The sequence below is a fragment of the Dryas octopetala genome, chromosome 3 (genome assembly GCF_963921425.1).
Source record: "Dryas octopetala chromosome 3, drDryOcto1.1, whole genome shotgun sequence".
NCBI classification, from domain to species: domain Eukaryota; kingdom Viridiplantae; phylum Streptophyta; class Magnoliopsida; order Rosales; family Rosaceae; genus Dryas; species Dryas octopetala.
The window spans coordinates 10,031,905-10,053,789 of NC_141368.1; the positions used below are offsets into that span (position 1 = coordinate 10,031,905).

Here is a 21,885-nt window from a genome sequence, read left to right on the forward strand (position 1 = left end):
AATAGATATGTAAAATTGTGCTTTGTTAATCCATGTGAAAATTTAACATAGTAATTTGCTACTTTAAAAGTTTGTCACTCCAAACTCCAAAGGATATAACAAATTGTTAGAGTAAATATTATTTTATTTATTTTTATCTTTTTTATTAGTTTTGGTCCTTTTTGTAACTTTTTCCGATTATATTAATTAAATATTAAGTGAGTCCCAATTTACTCTAATTTGTTTTTGGATCAAATTTGTCTTGATTTAGTGTTGGATCAAATTTGTCTTGATTTGGTGTTGGGTCAAATTTTGACATAACTATCTATACTTCATCCATTGGAGGCCATAAATCCTACATCCTTAAAGGCTTAAAGCTACACTACTGAGAAATTATATAAATTTTCATGAATCAGTCATGAAGGCGTTATGACATGTCATAAGAATGTAATCGATTGCCATATCATGTCATGGTTAGTCATGAGAACGTCATTGGTAGGTTAAAAGCACTATGCCCAAGTTTAAAGAAAAACAAAAATTATTGTTTAGTGTTGTAACATATTGAGAAATTATATCCATGTGGATGAATTAGTGATTGAGATGTCATGGCATATTGTGCGCATATAATCACAAGTTCATGTATGTCATGGCTGATGATGAGCATGTCATTAGCACGCTAAACGTGCTTTGCCCACACTTTGTCATGCCATGACGTCCACATGAAGTCCCCCAACTCAGTCATGCACATATATATTTTATCAATATTTTAGAGTACTAAACAGCGTCTTTTTACTGTCCATGATGATAAAGATTAGTTTTGTAAATAATTAGAAGAAAAAAAAAAAATTAGACGGGCTCATTTTCAGATCTAACGGCCCATCATCAAATTTCTCTCTCTCTCTCTCTCTCTCTCTCTCTCTCTCTCACTCCCTCACTTATCTTTCTCATTCTCTCTTTGGAAATAATTATTCCTGTCTTTGCATCTTCTTCAATGGCAGACCCAGCACTCCACCCAGAGACACCAACCCACCACCAAACACAACCCCTCAACCAAATCACTATAGACTACACCCCCGAGGCCTGCACACACTGCCCAGACTCCAACACCATCACACTCACCTACGACCACCGTGGCGGCGCACGGTGGCGCACCACCACAAGGTTCCTCTACGGCACCTTCAGCTCCCTCATTCAGTGCCCACGTGGCAACACCAGCGGGCTCAACTTCAACCTCTACCTCTCGTCCCAAGAAGGTGACAAGTCGCAGGACGAGATTGACTTCGAGTTTCTGGGCAAGGACAGGACAATTGTCCAGACTAACTACTATACAGGCGGGACTGGCAACAAAGAGCAGTTTCATGACGTGGGTTTTGATTGCTCTGATGGGTTTCATGAGTATGTGATCAAATGGGGTCGGGATTTGATCGAGTGGCTTATAGATGGGAAGGTGGTGAGGAGGGCAGAGAAGAGAGAAGGTGAGGACTTTCCTCATAAGCCTATGTATTTGTATGCTTCTGTTTGGGATGCTAGTTATATTGATGAGGGGAAGTGGACTGGGAAGTACATTGGGTGTGATGCGCCTTATGTTTGTCTCTATAAGGATATTCATGTGCCTGTTGGGACTGCTGTGGAGGACTAAGAATTTCTTTTGAGTTGGCCCAGTTGGGTGTTTGGAAATCTGAATAAAATGGTGGTGTATGCTGGTTTTGTGGATGGGTGGAATTGGTGGTGTTGTTATGTTTATCTGCCTGATTGGGAATATGGGTCTGTAGTTGATGCTTGATATGTGCAACTGTGTTGGATGTTGTATTTGTTCTGCCTGATCTGGTGGACTGGTGGACTGAGGTCAACTGGTGTTTTCTTTTGTGGCCAAGTGGACCTGGGGATGCCTTTTTTGTACTCAGAACTATTTCTTGATGGTAAAGTCTTTCCTTTAAGTTTGTTGAGGATGCCTTTTATGTATTATTTTTCTTAAAAGTACAATTGTTTACAAGAAGATCAATGAATAGTGATAAATCCGTTGGTTTGATAAATGGTTCAAGTTTTCCTCAAATTGGCAAAGTTGGGTGATTTTCTATTTATCTGAGACACAGAAATAGATGGGAGGGAATTAGTTGCGGTTTGTTGTGTGTCTTGAGTCTCTTGATCCCAATAACAGGAATGCTGATGGCACAAAGTACACGTGCTGAATCCAAGTAGTAAAATGATCACTTGTTATAGTTTGTGATTTGGAAAAATATAAAACATCCAATAAGATTTGGCTGCTTTGACATTAATGTCGTGTGGCTTCACAAAGTAGTGATGTAAAATGAGATTTATGCTTAGTTGACTTCAAAAGTAGTTTGCTTCACATTGATCTTGTACTGTTATACATATGCCTGTATTATAGCCCTGTTGTCTATTCATAGGATCATATTTGATTTGCTTGACAAGAAGGTTTCCTCGTTCCACTTGCACACTGTATAAAGGTGACCACTTGACAAAAAGGTCACCTTTAGAATGTAGGTTCAGAATGATCTGAATTTTTCATATGTGTGTGTGTGTGTGTGGGTTAATAGTGTTATTGTTTGATTTCTATACTGAATGATTGCTTATCTTGCTGTGTCTACCTTTTGATGTCACTTCGTTGATTTTCTTTTCATTTTTGGAACTTTACTCAATAATCTGTGTCATAGACACACAAATTAAGATTGTGACACCGTTATCCTTTTTTTTTTTTTTTTTATATCTTTGTTTGATATGGGGGAGAAGGAGAAGGAGGGGGAGGGGGTAATTTATTATGCTCAGAAATCATCTGTCATACTCAGATGAATAGTGATAAAATCAGGCTCTAATCTGCTCTTGAATACAGCAAATCAGTAAATATATAGTTTTTGAGAACTATGATTGATGCTCTTCATTGTGGATTAAAACTTTCATGTAACGGATGTATATACTCATTATCAGATAATGAGAGAGATAGACACATAGGGCGTATAGATGTATAGGTGAGTCTTTTTCTTTGATTGTGATTTCCTTGTTTGGAAAGTACAATAAATAGATCTATACTGTGAATCCTTAAATTATCCTGAGACCTACGATTAATGCTCTTGTTTCTAACTTCTTTGTTGGAAGTAGTGGTTGGAACTTGGAAGTACAATAAACAGATTTCACTTGCATAGAACATCCAGATATGCCTTGACTCTTAAGGTTTAAGCAGGAATTTTATGTCATGCCTAAATCTTGCCTTCCAATTGTACTTTGAGCTGAATGTCTTATGTAAAAGTTTACTGGTATTTTATGTGTAAAAGAAATGTTGGGTACTCATCCATTCAAGTGTAATATTCTTGTATACAACAATATTGCTATTATGTACATTAGTCATCTAGATGCATTCCAAAGGTCCAAGTCACATTCAAAGTTCATACCTGCTTTACCAATCATCATATTATTAATGTCTTTTCATATAGCTGTGCTTCAACTTAGTTGGAATTTGTCTTCTGCTTCAAAATGCCTCCTCTGATGTTAATAAGTTGCCTCTAAATACTGGCATATGTGCAAAAATGTGTTCTGAATGAATCAACCTTTCAATAACATGCCTATTTCATTTTCTTTCCTTAATTTTATCTGCCAAGAATGTGCCTATTTTACAGGAGCAACTCTTATATAGTGATGACAGGTAGTTTCAATGTTAGAAAGCCTTCTATTTTATTCATTTAATAGCTAATCTACTTCCGTTTGAATTTTAATTAGCTACTGTGACATGAATTTGGGAGCACTTGCATTTTCATTTTATCCTTTTCTTGACTCACAAGAAGCCTTGAATTTTGTATAGGATAAGATGCACAGTGAGGTTGGTGGAAACTGGATTTATTGGTGCTACTTCACAGGGTAGTTTGGCAGTTTCTCTTTGGAAATATGCATTCTTAGTGCAGCATTTAGCTTACAAATGAATATCACTAACAAAGAAGCATGGTTGTTTGAGCACCCCACAAGAATAGAATTGGTATAATTCCAAATAAACTGAAAAACCACATAGAAGAATATCTACCACAGCAGCTCAAGGCATGGAACTGACTGTGCAAAGAGGATATGAGGTGTTCTCTAAGCAAGTATTATTGACGTGGAGAATATGTGTTCCTTGCCCAATTGGAGCAAAACTATACTAAATTAGTAGCACAGTCTTTTTTTTTTTTTAAATCACTTATTTAGGATAAAACTTTTTAAGTGGAGGGACTTTTCTAATGGAGTCTGCTAAGAAAACACATGCTTCTACCTCTAAGAATGGCCATACAATCAGAAATTTACTGCAAATGCCCTTCAACGGTGAGAGTATAAGTCAAGAAACTCCCAAAGTGAGAGGAAGTCAACTTTGGTAGGCAAGACTGGTGGCATTTTATATTTACAGCTTATGAGGATCTTATAACATCCCACTCAAACCAATTGACATTAGGACATTACTTTATAGTCTTTCTTTTTTTATATGTTCTGGGGAGCACGAAACTCTCACGCTCCTTTCTTAGAGTGCAAATAACGTTGTTATCTGATGACTATAAGATCCTTGGGGCCACAATTTGACTGAAATCTGATGACTAGTACTATAATTGGTCCGCAATCATGTGTTCTGAGCCTTAGATGGATTACATTATGAAGATGGCTTTATCTCAAACAATTCTTCTCCTCTTTCTACTTATGGATTTGGGTATGCTGTCCTTGTTTTTGGTGATTTCAATCATAATCGTGTATTATAAATTCATGAATAAGATTTTCGCTATATCAGAAAATTTTTGGGTTATGAATTAATTTCCTCTTTTGCTCACATATCTTTGAATTTATAATATACAACAAAGAGAAGCAAATGATATGTATCTTCCAATTAAAACCAAGATGAAGACAAATAGTTGGTAAAATTGGTAATGGTTTAGAGTGTCAAAGTTTGTTTTTTCAAAACCAAGAAACAATTGTTTAAATAGAAAAGAAAAAGAAGAGACAAAATAAAGGTGGATGCTAATATTAGAATCTAGTCCATAGGACAAGTTACCTTGACAGAGCCCCAAGTCTTCCTTTATCTACTTGTTTTTAACTTTAGTCTTTTAGCCCAAGCAAGTTACCAAGCATACTTCTTCTCAGTCGTTGAACTACAAACATGACAATGACCAAAAGGAAAATATTAATGTTAAGAAACTAAAAGAGAATCCATCTCATTCTTGCCAACTCATGATCACTCACATCTAAGGAAAGTATTCCACTCATTGAAATAAAATAATCTGGATTAGAAATACTAATATTGTTTTGGATTTGAAAAAAAAAAAAAAATCAAGATAGGGTTGGTACTTGTGTCGAAACCTAAGTTTTTTTTTTTTTGAGATTTCCAACACGTCTCAATCTCCAACTCAATTTGGCAGGCCATGGAGCGACCAGTTTTTTAAATTTGTATCATTATGTGTTCGTAATTTTCTTGATTGTACTCTTATTATAATTATTTTATGTGAATCATAGCATTACGTGTGCATATCATTTATCAATGACCAAGTTAATTTTTGAAAATTTTCACCAAAAAAAAAAAAGTTAATTTTTGAAAATATCCTTATATAATTAACCTTTAAATATAAAATTGCCTTACAAAATTGGAGGAATAACTGAATAAGACACAGGAAAAATACTTTTTGGACCCAAGTCTAGGCCTTATCCAGAAATAGTATGGTTGAGAAAGCACTGTTGATGCAAAGGCAAAGCAAGACTGAGTCATCGAGAATCGAGATTCTCTTCTCTTCCTTAAACAAACATAGGAAATTGGGAATCTTACAAAATCAACTTTTTTTTAACTGTCAGATATATATAACCCCCCTACCCTCCCCTGTTAATATTTGTTGGGTCCCTTTGAAATGGACCCCATGAATATGATTCCAAAGAGCAAGAAAACGAACTGTCTCCTTCCTTCCACAACTCCCTTTTCTCACCCTCACCGTCTATTCAAAGCCTCCCTGACTTTGTTTTCATTTTTTATTATTAGCTTTGAGTCCACCCAAAGCGATTCAGATTCCAAATGGATAGCTTAGCTTTGTTTCTGATTGCTATTCCTGAATCTTGCTTTCAAAACTAGCCATTTCTCTGATAGTTCTGATCTGGGTCCTTGTTACTTACTCTTCATTTTTTCCCTTTGTTTTTGAAGTTGTGGGTGTGACTTGTGAGTCTTTGTTTTGGTTTTGGGACTTGTGGGTGTGGAAATTAGGTGAGAAGTAGGAATTTCAAGATGATGGGTTCGGGTATGAACTTGATTACTACTATTATTGGCTTTGGTATGAGTGCAACATTTATCATATTTGTTTGCACTAGAATCATTTGTGGGAGGCTAAGAGGTGTTGAATCAAGGCCTATGTTTGAGATTGAATCAAGGATTGATCATGAGCAGGTATATATGATTCCCTGAGCTATTTTTATTTTCTCAGGTAGGAATATCTGGGTAGTTCTTACAATTTATGAGCATCTCTTATAACTGTGTGTTTGTCGTTTTGAATTTTTGAGTTGGTTATGTATGATTGGTTTTGCAACTAGGATCGATATGTAATTTAGCATCTCAGTAGCTTATTTGGGTAGGCAAGCTTTCATGTGTTTCATGATTTTCATTTGCTCTGATGGCTGGCTATGGCCATCTGCTTGTTTATGTTGTAGTTTTGATGTGAACTTGCTGTAGTTGAGAGAGTCAAGTCTGAAAATGGAAGATATGAAAGCAAAGAAGAAACAATTACTGAAAAGAGAGGATAAGAAGAAAATGGTGGTCTAATTAATTTTCACATCCCCTGTCTTACTTGGACAGCTTGCTTGCTCAATAACAATGATATTGATTGTTCTATATTGCATCGTATAAAGAATTTCCAAATTTTCATGGTTTTTATTTGTGATAACCCAAAGACTAAGTTTGTTTCCATCTTGCCATCTTTCATTTGTGTTCACTGCCATTTCACTTAAGCTTGAGAGTTCTTCATTTTGTTAGTAGCAACTTAAGTTGTGAGCATGGGTTCTAAGTTTTCGCTATTTACTGGCAGCCAGAGCATCAGGCTAGCGGCCTTGAACAAGTTGTGGTTGCTGCAATCCCCACCATGAAGTTCAATCAAGAGACCTTCAGTTCTTTAGGAGATACACAGTAAGTTTGGTAATTTCTTTTCTGGTAGTGCCTAAGTACTCTGGTTTGCTTTCCACCTTAATTTTGACATCTTACCGCTCTTTTTATGGGGTTTCGTTGAGCTTTAGTACTTGTTCATTTCGGACACTGGTGAGGTTGAAAATTTAATCCTTATGCTCCTGCAGGTGCTCAATATGTTTGGGGGACTACCAGGAGAAAGAAGTACTACGAATCATGCCCAAATGTGGCCACAGTTTTCATCTCTCTTGCATTGATGTATGGCTGAGGAAACAATCTACATGTCCAGTTTGCCGTCTACCACTTAGAGAATCTTTAGGAACAAAACATGTCAGATCAGCAACCTTTAGCATTTCTCAATCTTTTGATGATCCTGAGATTTCAACTGAACATTCTCGTCAGTGGCTACTGCCCGTCTCCGAGCATTCAGGGGGCAACATTAGTAACCAAGGGCAGTTACACTCTCCTCCGGGAAACCCCTCGGAACCTACTCCCTCCAGAGTACCAGAAACAAGGCCATTATAAAATCAAAAAGATTGATCCAGAGAGCCAGGCTATGACTTTGCTTTTGGCAAACAGTGCTTTGATATGGACATGCAATAGGTGACTTCCCTTTCTTTTGGGTGGGAGGTTGTTGCTTTCAAGTTCAGTGAAAATCACATGTAGCATGGTACGAACTGAGGTTATCTCACTGTGACAAAACTTTCAAATTTTGAGTAAGTTTGGAAATGGAGCAAGCTTACACATACGATCTGATTTCTGTATATAAATTGTATCACAAAGCTAGAGCGTTTTAACACTATTCATACATTGTGTTTTGAGCCATTCATTCTACTCAATATCAGTGCATCTTTTCTTTTTTAAGTTTTAACAACAAGTGAAGCCATCGTCTTTGGTGAATTGCACAGTTACTTTCACATACCAACTTCCTGAATTCGATTTTTTTTTTTTTTGTTCTGACGACTATTCCAGCTAAATCATAGATTTGGTGCTGCTATAGAGAAGATTGGTTTCAAGTAACTGATGTTGTCGCAGGATCTTTGAGATTGCAACTACAGATGGTTGGCTAACTTTAAATAAGATCTCATATATCAACACGAAGACAACACGGTTCGAGTATACATATACATGTTAGGCCAATATATGGTTTGTTAAGAGTCTTAAAGACCGACATGAGCACAAAACAAGTCGTACAAAGCACAAATATGAAATGTTTGTGCTAGATACAGATACAAATTTGCCTGTCCCAACATGGAGCACGAAATGATGAAAGAGAATGGGATAATGGATTATGATTATTGTAGATTAATGGTTTGACTCTCTCGAATATAGCAAAAGAAAAAAAGAACAATACAAGCATATATGAATATATAGTACAAGGAAGATATCATTTGCCTTAACTTTTTCTCCCAACTTATATGACATTTATACACCAGCCTAAATTTGGTTAAATAAAAATTTATATGGCACATGACACGATTGAACATTATCTTGAACCTAATCTAAATGCAGAAAGAAAATGAATTTAAATGGACCTCATATAATTTTCCTTAATAAAAATGACAATCTGGCATGTTCATCAGAACATACACGCGGAGCACATACAATAAGGTTGTACAAAATTTCATGAATCCTCAGTCACCATGTCGACCACGCATAACAAGGTGAGGCACTCAATACTCAGAAACCAATAGAAGCTAGGGATCCACATGGGCAAGGCCCACCGAACCATTTGTAGTAAAAGCATGTAGAATTGTACACAGAGGGTGAGTAATAATGGCACACGTGGGACTCATATCGCTCTCTTATTCTTGCTTACCTTCTCTGCCTCGTCTTCCTCGACTGTCCTCCACCAAGCGCACACATTCTGCCAGTGAGTAAGAAGTAAACTGTATACAAAAACCCAGAGTGCATTTTAGCTTAATTTTAGCTTTTCTTAGCTAATTCGAGCTCTAATGGGTCATTATTTGAGTTTTGTAAGAATACCCATGACTTATTTGATGCATTTATGAGCCTTTTTGTGCCTATTAATAATTTCCCGGCTATTGTTTCTATAAGAATACAGTTCTGCAACTTTGTTTTCTGAATGTGTTGAACTTGTAATGAAGAAAATTCATGTTTATGGGAGATAACCCATCTTTGAATGTGCATTGACCTGAACAGTTTTACCGTTTTTTCTACTGTCAGGTCACTTTTAAAAACAGTTGTTATTCGTCTTTCCAGTTAATTCATATGCGATGAAGTCTCACTGTTAAAACTAAATATTTTGAACAAGAAATCATTAGGAAACTTTAGGTTGTCTGATTTGTTTTCAGTCTAATAAGTAGTCTTTTGAGTTTGAGGCTTTTGTTGATTGCAACTTTTATGAAGCTGATGTTCCTTGAAATGATGGCTGTTAAGCTGTGTTTCCATGCCACCATATATTAGCCGGTCCTCTATTGAGTTTTGTTGATAAAATTTACCAGTCTTTGTTATTTGGCAGGGGCGGCAATGAGTGATGATCCGGTTCGTGAATGGATTTTCTCAGAAGGAAACGCAACACAGATAACAAGAATTAGTCCTGTAGGCGGTGGTTGCATCAATCGTGGAAGTCGTTATGACACTGATGCTGGTTCTTTCTTTGTTAAAACAAACAGGTTTGGCCGCATGGTACTTTTGATGCTTAGATGCTTCTACTTTATATTTACCATCAAAATGATCATGAAAACTTGCTTCTAATTTTTGGAAATTTTGGTTGCATAAGCTTTTTGAATCGTTATTTCCATTTCAAAGTCATAAATATGTTTAGTTGAAGCACTGAATCAGGAGTATTGGACCATCAATGTTTGAGGGAGAGGCTCTTGGTTTAGGTGCCATGTTTGAAACCGGATCAATTCGTGTCCCTAGGCCATTTAAGGTGTGGATGTTTTAAATTTGTTATTTATCAAGTCATAGTTTATTGCGAACTTTAAGTCCATGACAAGGCTTGAAAGCTCAGATAACCTGTTCTTAAGTATTGTAGGTTGGCCCCCTACCTACTGGTGGTTCTTACATCATTATGGAGTTTATTGAATTTGGTTCATCTAGAGGTGATCAGGTGAGGATGTGGAAATTTTTCATGAATTTGATATAGGCGGTAACAACTTGTGATTGAATTTTAACGGTGTTTTGGTACTCAGTCTGTTCTAGGCAGGAAGCTTGCTGAAATGCATAAAGCTGGAAAATCTGAGAAAGGTTTTGGTTTTGAAGTTAACAACACTATAGGCAGGTAGTCTTTCTGGATCATGTGCATCACCTTGTGCGCATGATCGCACACACATTATTGAAATTCAAGGATAATCACTGATGATAATCAAGGTATATGGAACCGATGCATTTTTCCTTGCAGCACTCCGCAGATAAACACTTGGTCATCAGATTGGATTCGGTTTTATGGGGAGCATAGACTGGGTTATCAGTTGCAGCTGGCATTAGACCAGTATGGTGATTCTAGCATTTATGAAAAAGGTAAATATTATCTTTGATATGGTATTTCTTGATGCAGATGATTGATCCCATATCATGGCTAGTTCTACTTACCTTTGAGAAAGATGGTTTAATTGTAGAGATTGGCTGAAAAGAAATCACTAGTTTGCACCATTCCATCAAATTGCAATCCAACCTCTAGTAGGATTCTGAAGTTCCCTTCCAATCTTTTTGACCTACTTCTTAGTAGTCTAACTGCTCACAAGTCTCCTTGGGGAGTTCAGTTTCCAGCCTCTCAAGTAATTTCTATGGAAAATGAGGAAATATAAGAATTTTAAGATGAAGAGGTGCTACCTAAGTCATTGATGATGTGATACTTTAATATGTGAACCTTAAGTATAATTTAGGATCTAGCATTAACAAAAAAAAAAAATAGTATGAATTAGCGGGGACGTATTTTTGCACATCAGTTGGAAATTTGTTTCTCTTTTCTACTCAAAACCTTTAAGTTTAATGAGTCAAATTTTTAAAATTTGAAAAGCCGATTCTTAAAACATTTTTATGTGGCAATACTTTTCCAGATATTCACTTGTAGCTGACACTCAGATCATTATAAAAACAATTAAATGTTTGTTACTGGATCAACATGTTTAACAGGACAAAGATTGGTGAAGAGTATGGGACCTCTCTTTGAGAATGTAGTGATTGAGCCATGCTTGCTACATGGGGACTTATGGAGCGGAAATGTCAGCTCTGACAAGAATGGCGAGCCTGTAATACTTGACCCAGCATGTTACTGTAAGTTAAATTTAGTTCAGTTATTAGATTGTGTCAGCATAGATCATCTTCAAATTGAACTGTTTTGCTTTTAACTGTTGAAGACACCTATGCTTGTATTCTACAATAAAATATTGCACAACATAAATTGTTTCCATCCTTGATCTCTGGTATCTTCTGGGAGAGGATGAGTTGAGAGTCTGAGGCTCTGAAATCTCTCCAAAGATAGCGACATGATTTGATATACTAACTTATACGACAGGATTTGCATATCTGATGATAGAAGTAGATACCAATTGACTTTGATTTTTGTAAACCGACAAAAACACATACACACTTTCTTGGTTATGACTGTGATTATAAAATGATTCACCAATGTGTTTCATAACTCTTGATTTTGGAATTACATAATAACCATTGTTTAAACACTAAGTGCACTGTTGTTGTCAATTGCATTTCCTATAGATGGACATAATGAGGCAGAATTTGGAATGTCGTGGTGTGCTGGCTTTGGAGGATCTTTCTACAGATCCTATTTCGAGGTATTATCTTTCTTTTTTTTTCTTAAAAAAAAAAAAAAGAAACCAATTCAAAGAAAATTAGTATCATACATCTGTTCTGAAGTACCAATTCAAAGTAATGAGGCAGTTAATCTGTGCTCTGATTACATAATCCTGCCTGTGCTTCCAATATTCATGCATAGGTGTTTGAGTGGCAGTTACTTTGGAAGAGGATGATCACAAATAGATTTTTTGTTAGGATGAGTCATTGATGAATGCACTTGGTGTAGAACGAGTACAAATCCAATCAAACCAACCAAAATTGTTCCTAGTATCCACTCACAAATCTAAAATAAAGTTCTTCTTTATATTCCATTTAATCCTTCTCATCCTTTTCAATAGTTGCTTTAATCTTTCACTTCTTCATTAATGGTTTTCTATGTGTCTCCAGGTGATGCCAAAGCAACCAGGGTTTGAGAAGAGGAAAGATCTTTATATGTTGTATCATTACTTGAATCATTATAACCTCTTTGGTTCTGGTTATCATTCATCTGCAATGTCTATAATAGATGACTATCTAAGGATGTTAAAGGCTTAGGCATTGTTCATAAATTTTCTTTTACTCTTCATTCTGGAAGAGCTCAAGTTCATCTGTATATGTCACTGCTTGTTGGTGCTTTGTCATTACTGTTGCCATCTGTGTTGTCATAGCTGGAAAAGCTGAAGTTCATCTGAATGTCTATAATGTATAAAAGTTTTTTAAAGCATTTGATTATGTAAAGCAATAAAGTTCCTTTGCGGTATCCCGGGAAGTTGTTCCTTCATTTCTTGCATTCTTTTCTCACATGGGTTACTCCCACGGTTTAGTACATTAAAGTGCAATTTCACATTCTTCCTTTTTCTATTTCATTTTCTTATATTTTGCATGAAGATTTTATAAAGCCCAATTAATTTTAAAATTTTTGTCACGACATTATCTTATGGGACCTATAATATTATGAGATGCAAGTAGGACCAATTACATGTGTGGAGGATGGTAAAAGAAAAAAGGAAATGAGTTGGGTTGGATAAAAGCTTCCTGTTTTATTCTTGGGTAAACTACTCTTTGGTCTCTGTGTTTTGGCCATAAATCATATTTGGTTATCGTGGTTTTAACTTTTAAGTTTTCTAATTTGGTCAGTGTGTTTTATGTTGTTTGCAATCTTTTGAGTGGATATGAATATATGATAAGCAAAAATTTTTAAGTTTTCTAAGTTTTCTTTTAAGTTTGCAATCTTTTAAGTTTTCTAATCATTTTCAGTGGATATGAATATATGATAAGCAAAAATTTGGTTGCAAATAGAAGCAATTATGTATTAAAAAAAAAAAAATTGTCTCAAATTAAAACAGGATAAAAACAAAAAATCTTAAAAACTCTGGACATTAGACCAAAAAAAAAAACTCTGGACAAAAACGCCTGAGAAGTGAAAACTGAAAAGTAAGAACAAAGGTCTAAGAAACAGAAGCAACGAAACTAGTTATGGAGAAGCAAAAGAAAACCAAACCAAAACGCAGTCACTGATCCTCAGAATCTCCCAAGTCTCCACACAACTTCTGAGAGAAACTGAAACAGCTTCTTGCTTTCATTTCCAGCAAAACAGATTGATTACTGATAGACTTGATAGTGATTATTGAAGAGATTGAGACTTGTTCAATGGAATCCATGGCAGAGGCAGAGGCAGAGCCACAACCACCACTACCATTAGCACCACCATTTCCACCACTACCAGACCTTATACTCTCCCTGGAACAAGCAACCCTCATGGCCAAACAGCTCCCCACCACCTCCGACCCCACTCACCTCCTCCACATCTACTCCTCCCTCCACCAAGCCCACCACCACCTCTCCACCTTTCTCTCCACAACCCAATTCCCCAAACCTCAACCGCTTCCCGCCGCCGCCGAGAACTCCCTCTCCTCCGCTACCGACGCCAACGGCAGCGAGCCGATGGAAGTTGGCGACGACGGCGGTGGCGATGATGGCATTGAAGAGGAGAATTCCAAGGGCATAATTGACAGGGTTGAGGAGCAGATGAGGGATTGCTTTATTAAGAATAAGCGGCGGAAGAAGCGGCAGCTGTCGCCTTCCGCGGCGGCTTTGGCGGAGGAGAGACGGCAGAATAATGATGGGTTTGTGGAGAGTGTGAAGGGTTTTGATCCTCATGCCACTAGGTTGAGAGCTTTGGAACTTGTGTACCAGTTTCATGGGTGAGTTAGGTGAAACAGAGCAAAAACAGAGGAAAGCAAAAACAGAGGAAAACAAAGGAGTTCTCTTGCACTGTGATGATGGGTTTACAAGAAATGGCTAGAGTGATTTTTGGATGATATTTTTAGCGTCATATGATTTAGCTCAAGTTTTTGTTTATGTTGTGGTATGTCCGTATGTGTCATGGAATGATGGAAAGGAATAGAAATGCATAACATTGTGGATTTAATAATCATGGATTTTTGTTGATTATAGGATAATATTAGTACCATTTTGAATGAGAAAATTGATCTACCTATTAATCTGTGTGCATAAACTTTAATTGGTACAACTCTCTTACTGGGCCTTACAACTAACACAGACATAACTGATAACATGTTTATTTATTTCCAGTACAATATACAATTTGGTAATCTTAAGGTGATACAAATGCATGACTCTGCTTAATAATATTACAACATTATACAATGCACAAATCATAATCACTGATTGAACTTTGAGCACTGTTTATAAGCCAAAACTGCTGCTACTGCTTGAATAATACTGCTAGTCTGCTAGGGCCCCTAAAACCATTTTGGTTGAACAAATCTGCCAATGATTCATTTCTTCTCCAATTTGCTCTTGTAATTTACAGTGCAATGGAAAATGTTGTCTAGCTTCCTCTAGATATTGTTGTGATCACTGGTAGAGCGAAATGTGCTGCGACTCATGTGGTGGAAGAACACGCTTGCATGTGTGCAAAAACTACAGGCCTTCCAGGGAAATCACAAATGTTATACTCTCACAATCAAATTATGCAACTTCACAAAATCATCCATTGTTAGCTCTTCTGGTCTTGACTACAAAAACAAAATCAGAAGAATAAAGTTAGCATAACAGATTCCAGGAGGCAAGAGTTTATAAAACCCTCTTCCACATAATTGGTAAGCAGAAAAAAGAAAAAAAAAAAAAATCAATACCGTGGTAGGACGACCAACATTTCCCAAAGCATTTTCAATCTCCATGGGCGTGCATATGTGCTGAAGTGATCTCCGTAACATCTTACGTTTCCCGTTGAAAGCAGAATTTACCTGTGTCAATATATAACCAAGGCATGCTATTAAGAGTAAAGGAGAAAATAAAAAGAAAATAAAAAGAAAATAATGATAAGGCAGTGTCCTAATTAATCTTTCTGGCAACAAAATCATCTACACACGGGAAAGAACTCAAATCATAAATTAATGTATTGTTGAGAGATGAAATATGGTGTTCTGACTAGAATGACTATTCAAACCCTAATCCTGACTACTGTATCAGATATTAGTAAGGTTGAAAATTCCATGACAGGAACAATATTTTTGTTTGCAATGAAATTCTGTACTATATTCTAAAAAGCATGAAATTGCATATATTGACAAAAAAAGAGAGCATAACATTGCATATGGAAATTGAAGCAACCATTGAGAAGAAGCTTTTAGTTGAGGAAACTGGGGGGTACTGTGCAGGTTGCTTCAGCTTGAATTTAACAACAGCAGCATCAACCTGCAGCACAAGAAAAATCAGGTCAATCACCATTTTCAGTACTCCAGTTGCAGACTTGTAGTCAATTAGTCTTTGGTCAAAGTTTCACTAAATTGTTCTGTTATGTTCTCAATTACAATTAACAGTGTTAGAAGCATATGTTCTCGTTTATGGGATTGCATATTACTTACATTAGGCTGAGGAAAAAAGTATGTCCTTGGGACCTTAAATTTGAATTCAGGATCTGGAAAGAGAATGACAAACAAAACCCAAGTCAGAAAGAAATCCAAACAAAATTTTGGGAAAATAACCCAAGTTATGGGGAGGTGCATAGCTCCCTAGCAACAAATATTGATAACTTGTTATTGTTATCTTGAATGAGCGCTCCTAGAAGTAATAATGCTCATTACTGGTTAAAGTAAAGATCAGTATACACTTGCATCTCACTGGCATGAAATTTATCAGAATGTAAAGTCATCTTAGTCTTTCACTGTATGAAAGTTATCACCTTTGTCTCACAGGGTCAGGTTTTCTATACCATCAAGAGCTTCAAATAATTAACTTAGATGATCCATGGCCTATTATGTCCAATTTAAACAGAAAACATACAGATACCTGAATAAAAATTGACAAAAATATTGATGGGCCGGTATTCAGATGTCCGCAAAGATGATTCCACTAAGCGCAAAGCTGTCTCCTCCTGAAATTATTTTACCATTATAGTGACAAAAGGAATCATACTATGATCCACCATATCAATCGAGACAGTCTACGGATCTAGTTTGATTTGTCTGCTATATAAAAGATCCAAATTTCTACTCTCTAGTCCCTACTATCCCTTTCCCTATCCTATTAGGCTTGTTAGCTTCACGCCATGCTTGAATATATATAATACAGCTAACATGACCGAACAGTGAAAGGATATTAAAATACAGGGCTGAAAAACTTTTAAATCAAGACAATTGAAATCATAGATTTGTAGCATAATGCCAACCTGGAGTAAGAGAACTACTTCAGAAAAGATGTCCCCCATTGGAAGAAGTTGTTTGACTACATCTGTGCTTATATTAAAGGGTATATTAGCGACTACCTGCAATCAAGGAGCTCAAATAGGCTATTTTAGAATATTTACATGAGGAAAAGACTAACTCTTTTTATTGAAGCATGGATTGTTGAGAAATTAGCATCAAATCCATTTTAAGCAATCAAGTAGGGTTCTCACTTTTGCATATCTTGATTTTGCACCAGATGGATCTATACTTCCCAATAATGATGACATCTGTGAGTGAATGTGACATTTGACAAAGTCCTCTTTCAGAACCTACAGGTTTCAGTTAAAGAACTTGTGAGATTATTCACAGTGGTACCAATGAACATTTCAAATCCATCGTCAGTTCAGAAATTAAAGGATGTTGCTCCAAATCCAAATCACTTAGAAATATATTATTACCAAGTTTGTCCAAAATACTAGAGAAGTTGAAATTTTCTGAGTTCATTTCTTAGTAGCATAAGACAGCAAATTATCACCAAAATATGATTTACCTTCAATTGGTCAGTCTCTGCAAATCTTTCACCCACAAGTGTAGCCATGTGTGGATCCTAAAGCTCACAAAACATTACAGAAAATAAGTGTACAATGCTAAACGCAATTTGTCTAATTTGCAATGAATACCACTTCTTGCAGGCTTCAAATTTAAACACCCATGATTTTAATTTCATACCAAAGAAGAAAAACATTTTCGAAGTTACATGAATTTATAGATTTTCACAACCAAAACAAAATCATAAGCTATGCAAAACAAGTAGCAACCTTTTCGATTGCGAGCACAATTGCACCAGCATTAATAAGAACATTAGTCAAAGAACCTGTTCCCGGCCCAATTTCTAACACCACATCACCTTCCCCAACATCGGCTACAGCCGCCAGCTGCTGATTGATCTCGGAGTCCAACATATAATGCTGCAAATTCACACAAAAGACAAAACCCAATAAATAAATTCATAGTTTACAAGTTACAACACAACAAATTTTGGCAAAGATTAATGAAATCATAAATGGTACCAAACCCACATCACATCTTCCTTACATTGTCTAAAGCAACCAAAAAGAAAAGAAAGAAAACTCGGTTTCCGGGAAAATTTGATTTTCTGGGAAAACAAAGTGCAAAACCTGGCCAAGGGATTTTCTGGGGAAGCGGCCTTTGGATTTGAGAGCAGTGAGAGTGGCGTGGTAGTCATCTGGGTTTTTTCGTCTTCTTCCTCCTGTTCTTGTTGTTTTAGCACAAGCTGTAATATAAGGTGGTGTGGCTTTTGGTGCGCCGAGGGTGCTATTGTGCGCCGGTAATGGAGGTTTGATCTTCAGCTGCAGGTTCAGGTTTTCTGTTGGGAATATTGGCGGGAGAGATTGCAGAAGAAGGAGAGGTGCTGAGTTCATGTCTGTTGCTGTGAACTGTGAACTAAAGACCGACTCAAAAGTCGACCCACCTTAAACGACAAGTAGTGTTTTTTTTTTTTTTTTGTAAATAAAATTTTATTAGAGACCAATAACAAACCCAAGCCCAGAGCCCAACGACAATCTAACAAACTAACAAACTATAGGCCCAAGAGGCAGCAGAGAACGACAAGTCGTGGTGTTGCTTCTCAAGCGACAAGCCAATGAAGCCGTTTTACTGATTTGTTAATTGTTTTGCATGCAAATTAAGGAGTTCAAAACAGAAAAAAAAAAAAAAAAAAAAAAATTATTATTGTCATAAAATTATTGGAGAAATGCTAGCTACCTTCTTTTTGAATATTCTCTTTTAATGTTTTTATTTTGTAGTGTAGTCTTGTGATCTGAGTTGTGTAATATAGTCTCATAATCTGAACTGTTCTATTTTAAAATCACCCTTTAAGATTATCTTTACAAAAAATTAACCAAATCAAAAATCATTTGATCATATAACCGTCTATGTATATGATAACAATTATATAATCATACGAATTTAAATACGGTTGACTTTCTGTGTAGAGATTGCCTTTAAATGTTGATATGAAAAATGAATGATTTTGATTTGGTAGTTAGGATACAGTTCTCAAATGAATGATCATGCATGCACAAGATCAAACTTAAAATTAATCTTATAATGTTAGAGCACAAAAAATCTTATCCATCCCAAAATTACTTTATGAGAGTTGATAAATAAATCAATCATTCCCCCCCCCCCCCCCTGCATACAATTAGCAATTTATAGTATATATATAAGCGTTATATAATTAACCAATTAGTAGAATAATAAGAAGTTAACCACTCTGTAAACTATTAGATGGTTTATTCAACCTTCTATCCCACTTAAACTACTTGACCAAACTCAATAAAAAATAAAAATAAAAATTTCTCATTCAGAAATCAAACCAAGAAAACTCCATAAAACTAATCAATAACTCGATTTGCAAATCAAATGTCTATTTAAAAAGCTTGAAAACCCTAATTATTTACAAAACAAACAAAAAACTTGAAGCATACTCTTTGGAGCCCTTCGTTGGCATAAAAAATTATTATATGCACGTGACAGTCACATGTTAAAAAAATGTTATATATGAAAATTACATATGTAGGACTCACATGAATATTGTTAAAAAAATGTCACATATGAACCTCGCCTAAAAAAAACCCCTCGTACTTGCACCCTATTCCCTTAATATGCTACCATCCAATGTTGTTGTTGTTGATCCTTAACGCCACCACATTCACCCCCACCATTAGCACTATCATGATCCTTCTCAGTAGTCTCATCAGCTTCTTTTGCACCATTACTCTCCTTCTTCTTCCTCTCAGCTCTCTCAGCTATAACAAGAGCCAAGTGAATCTTTTCCTTGTCATTCCTGAACCACCAAACTTGGATCACATCATGTTCAACCAGTTTGTTCTCCTGAACAATCTCACTCCATGTAGTTTTCAACACATAGTTATACTTTTTGTCTGACAGGTTCCATCGTCCCAGTGATACCTTTTTTATTTCGAGCCTCGGATCGATCAATGTAAGCTCTGTCAGGGTGTCATTTCTCTTGAGATCTGCTATCTCTTTAGCTTTCAGGAAATTTTCCGAACTGATTTGGGCTGGAGGCATTGTCAACCTGTTTTGGCTCTTCAATATGTCACTGTTGTACAACTTCTTGTCAAACACCATTTCCAAGGTTTCTAGCCTTATCCCACCTAAACTTCTGATCTTGTCCATGTGTTCTTTAGGCAACGTTGTTGGCAAATTAAGATTAATCATAGTCCTATTTCTTCTGGGTAAGTTCTTGGTCTTGTTCTTGATCTGTTTCTTGGGAGCCCCATCTTTATGATCACGATCATAGTCCAGTTTTCTTTTCAATTTCAAACCATTAATACTAGCACTACTCCTTGTATGTGCTTCACCATGACCATCAGTAGTTGCAGCAGAGTTGAATTTTGTTGACTTTTGTTCACTAGATGATGATGAAGACCTTGTTGGTTCCATACCAATCTGGTGGTACTTGATCTGTTGCTTATAACTGAGTACTGGGTATGCCTCATGATGATGATGAGCAGCCACACAGAAACACATTCCTAATTTCACAAAGTCTGCAGGGGCTGAATTCGAATTAGCAGCACCACCTTTTGATGTTGATGAGGGTCCATGCATATGATCCTTCATGCTCATCAACTCCTCCTCCCTAGCTTTCTTGGTGAACATGATCATCTTCTTCTTCTCGAGATCATCTACCCCATCATCATATTTTCTTTCGAAACCATTATGTGCTTCGAATTCATCATGATCAGCAGCAGAACAGTCATGAGGGGCTGAATTAGCAGGACTTTTTTCAGTGGCCTTGTTGTTGTTGTTGTTGTTGTTGATCATGATCTTATTCTTGGCCTCTTTGATCAGCTTCTCTTGCTCGAATTTTCGGCTAGCAACATCACAAACCTCTACCAAAATATCAAGACGCGACAACCCATCAAAATTTCTCCCCTTGAAATCTTCCACATTCAGAAACTCCATCCCCACCTCCTCTTTTTCTTCAATTTTGTTCTTGCTCATCATCTCTGCTCCTCTACTAGTCCTACTCCTTCTTCGACTCCAATGACTGAAGCAACCCAATGAAGTACTCATTAACATAACAATATAACTGAGAAGGCTAGGGCTGCTAATATATAGTGATATATTACAAGTACCATTCCTTGTCTGATCAGAAATAGGAAAGGTTTTGTACCAAAATGAAATAGGAAAGTTTGGGCTAGATTTGAAGCTAGTGTCAGCCCTTGGATCAACAACTAAGATTTGTTTTTTATTAATCCGTTGGAACCATGTGAACCAAAAAAACCAAAAATAAATTATGGAAAGCCTGAGTTAACCATATTGTAACAAATTAAGAAAAAGGAAACTTTAATTAATTGTTCCTCAAGTAATCTTTATATGTAATTTGAAATAAAGGCACTCTTAAATTGAGTACCCCCAAAGTCCCTAAATTTCGGTGATGCTTTCAAGCCAGATTTTACAATATCTTTAAAGATATCTATATAGTATCTATATACAGGGGAAATAGAAAGTTAAACATCAGACCATAAACAAAAAATAAAGTTAAACCTAAATATTAATGTCTCCGAGTTCAGGTGATTTGTTGGAATTTAAGACATTAATTGGGCCAACCCACAAAGAACCGGCCTTATGTTGGTACCAACCCGGGCTTGGTTTGTCTCTGAACTCAACTCGCAACTCCCAAGCAATAAATTGGGTTTGATAATTTCATACAACTATACAAGTAATCCGATCCCCTTCATACATACATATATATTATATAAAAGAAATTTAATTAATAACTATATACAAAAAATCAGATAAAACAAAAAATTACAAAGAAAAAAAAAAGTAAATTAGCAAAAGCCACAAAAAATTGTAAGTTTCACTTATGAACCCATATAAAAAATCTATTTATTCTTAAAAATAAATAGATTAGAAGTTTGAGTTTATGACTAAAAAAAAGTTGTATGTTGTGGCTTATTAATAAAGAACTAAAAAAAAAAAATCACACAAACATAAGCCCCCACAAAGGCTGATACAATTTCCTAAATTAACTGTTAAAATTTGCTTACATAAATTAAAACTCTCTGCAGACTTCACAATGATTAAAAAAAAGTCACTATTGAAATATGTTTTCTATCCAGTTCTTAGTCAAGTGTTCAAACACTCGCATGATGTTATTAAAGTACTGATTGACAATTACTATTATATTTTTTGAATTTCAAAATTGTTTTTTCTTTGAATTTATGTATATTAATTTCTTGATTAGTGTATTAGCATTTTACAAGTAATATATAA

At 36.0% G+C, this 21,885-nt stretch overlaps 5 protein-coding genes across 7 annotated transcripts; 4 read left to right on the top strand and 1 right to left on the bottom strand.

The window, feature by feature from the left end:
• Nucleotides 1–919: 919 nt before the first annotated feature.
• On the top strand, nt 920–2,023 carry LOC147290690 (putative xyloglucan endotransglucosylase/hydrolase protein 28). Its single transcript, XM_086238422.1, has one exon. The coding sequence runs from the start codon at nt 971–973 to the stop codon at nt 1,616–1,618; it is 648 nt and encodes a 215-aa protein (XP_086094548.1). The 5' UTR covers nt 920–970; the 3' UTR covers nt 1,619–2,023.
• Nucleotides 2,024–5,918: 3,895 nt separating this feature from the next.
• LOC147290691 (E3 ubiquitin-protein ligase ATL59-like) lies at nt 5,919–7,963 on the top strand. Its single transcript, XM_086237467.1, has 3 exons — nt 5,919–6,370; nt 7,005–7,102; nt 7,267–7,963. Exons 1-3 carry the CDS (start codon nt 6,212–6,214, stop codon nt 7,622–7,624), a joined length of 615 nt encoding a protein of 204 aa, XP_086093593.1. The 5' UTR covers nt 5,919–6,211; the 3' UTR covers nt 7,625–7,963.
• Nucleotides 7,964–8,818: 855 nt separating this feature from the next.
• LOC147290692 (Protein kinase superfamily protein) lies at nt 8,819–12,639 on the top strand. Of its 3 annotated transcripts, none has more exons than XM_086236975.1 (9): nt 8,819–8,972; nt 9,582–9,735; nt 9,905–9,995; nt 10,101–10,175; nt 10,258–10,346; nt 10,467–10,585; nt 11,201–11,341; nt 11,786–11,862; nt 12,272–12,639. In XM_086236975.1, the coding sequence occupies exons 1-9, from the start codon at nt 8,876–8,878 to the stop codon at nt 12,416–12,418; spliced, it is 990 nt and encodes a 329-aa protein (XP_086093101.1). In that variant the 5' UTR covers nt 8,819–8,875; the 3' UTR covers nt 12,419–12,639. The 3 variants fall into 3 exon arrangements, with proteins under 3 accessions (XP_086093101.1, XP_086093100.1, XP_086093103.1); XM_086236974.1 differs by having other exon boundaries at nt 8,861–8,976; nt 9,565–9,735; XM_086236977.1 differs by having other exon boundaries at nt 8,970–9,075.
• Nucleotides 12,640–13,273: 634 nt separating this feature from the next.
• Nucleotides 13,274–14,231, top strand: LOC147290693 (AP2-like ethylene-responsive transcription factor SNZ). The gene has a single exon (XM_086238366.1). The coding sequence runs from the start codon at nt 13,514–13,516 to the stop codon at nt 14,069–14,071; it is 558 nt and encodes a 185-aa protein (XP_086094492.1). The 5' UTR covers nt 13,274–13,513; the 3' UTR covers nt 14,072–14,231.
• A 220-nt stretch (nt 14,232–14,451) lies between these two features.
• On the bottom strand, nt 14,452–18,034 carry PFC1 (Ribosomal RNA adenine dimethylase family protein). Its single transcript, XM_086236969.1, has 10 exons — nt 17,736–18,034; nt 17,376–17,525; nt 17,108–17,164; nt 16,788–16,886; nt 16,560–16,655; nt 16,181–16,265; nt 15,757–15,809; nt 15,503–15,586; nt 15,025–15,135; nt 14,452–14,904 (listed from the first exon to the last, which is right to left on the bottom strand). Exons 1-10 carry the CDS (start codon nt 17,997–17,999, stop codon nt 14,839–14,841), a joined length of 1,065 nt encoding a protein of 354 aa, XP_086093095.1. The 5' UTR covers nt 18,000–18,034; the 3' UTR covers nt 14,452–14,838.
• Between the last annotated feature and the right edge of the window lie 3,851 nt (nt 18,035–21,885).

What these genes read in the sequence shown, in the direction of transcription:
- LOC147290690 (XM_086238422.1), top strand. Translation starts at nt 971, where the DNA reads ATGGCAGACCCAGCACTCCACCCAGAGACACCAACCCACCACCAAACA.
- LOC147290691 (XM_086237467.1), top strand. Translation starts at nt 6,212, where the DNA reads ATGATGGGTTCGGGTATGAACTTGATTACTACTATTATTGGCTTTGGT. An exon ending in CAAGGATTGATCATGAGCAG is followed by an intron (nt 6,371 to 7,004) that starts GTATATATGATT and finishes ATTTACTGGCAG; the next exon opens with CCAGAGCATCAGGCTAGCGG. An exon ending in AGTTCTTTAGGAGATACACA is followed by an intron (nt 7,103 to 7,266) that starts GTAAGTTTGGTA and finishes ATGCTCCTGCAG; the next exon opens with GTGCTCAATATGTTTGGGGG.
- LOC147290692 (XM_086236974.1), top strand. Translation starts at nt 8,876, where the DNA reads ATGGCACACGTGGGACTCATATCGCTCTCTTATTCTTGCTTACCTTCT. An exon ending in TTCTAGCATTTATGAAAAAG is followed by an intron (nt 10,586 to 11,200) that starts GTAAATATTATC and finishes CATGTTTAACAG; the next exon opens with GACAAAGATTGGTGAAGAGT. An exon ending in ACTTGACCCAGCATGTTACT is followed by an intron (nt 11,342 to 11,785) that starts GTAAGTTAAATT and finishes CATTTCCTATAG; the next exon opens with ATGGACATAATGAGGCAGAA.
- LOC147290693 (XM_086238366.1), top strand. Translation starts at nt 13,514, where the DNA reads ATGGAATCCATGGCAGAGGCAGAGGCAGAGCCACAACCACCACTACCA.
- PFC1 (XM_086236969.1), bottom strand. Translation starts at nt 17,999, where the DNA reads ATGAACTCAGCACCTCTCCTTCTTCTGCAATCTCTCCCGCCAATATTC. An exon ending in CCAGAAAATCCCTTGGCCAG is followed by an intron (nt 17,526 to 17,735) that starts GTTTTGCACTTT and finishes GTGAATTTGCAG; the next exon opens with CATTATATGTTGGACTCCGA. An exon ending in AAGTAGTTCTCTTACTCCAG is followed by an intron (nt 16,266 to 16,559) that starts GTTGGCATTATG and finishes AAATAATTTCAG; the next exon opens with GAGGAGACAGCTTTGCGCTT.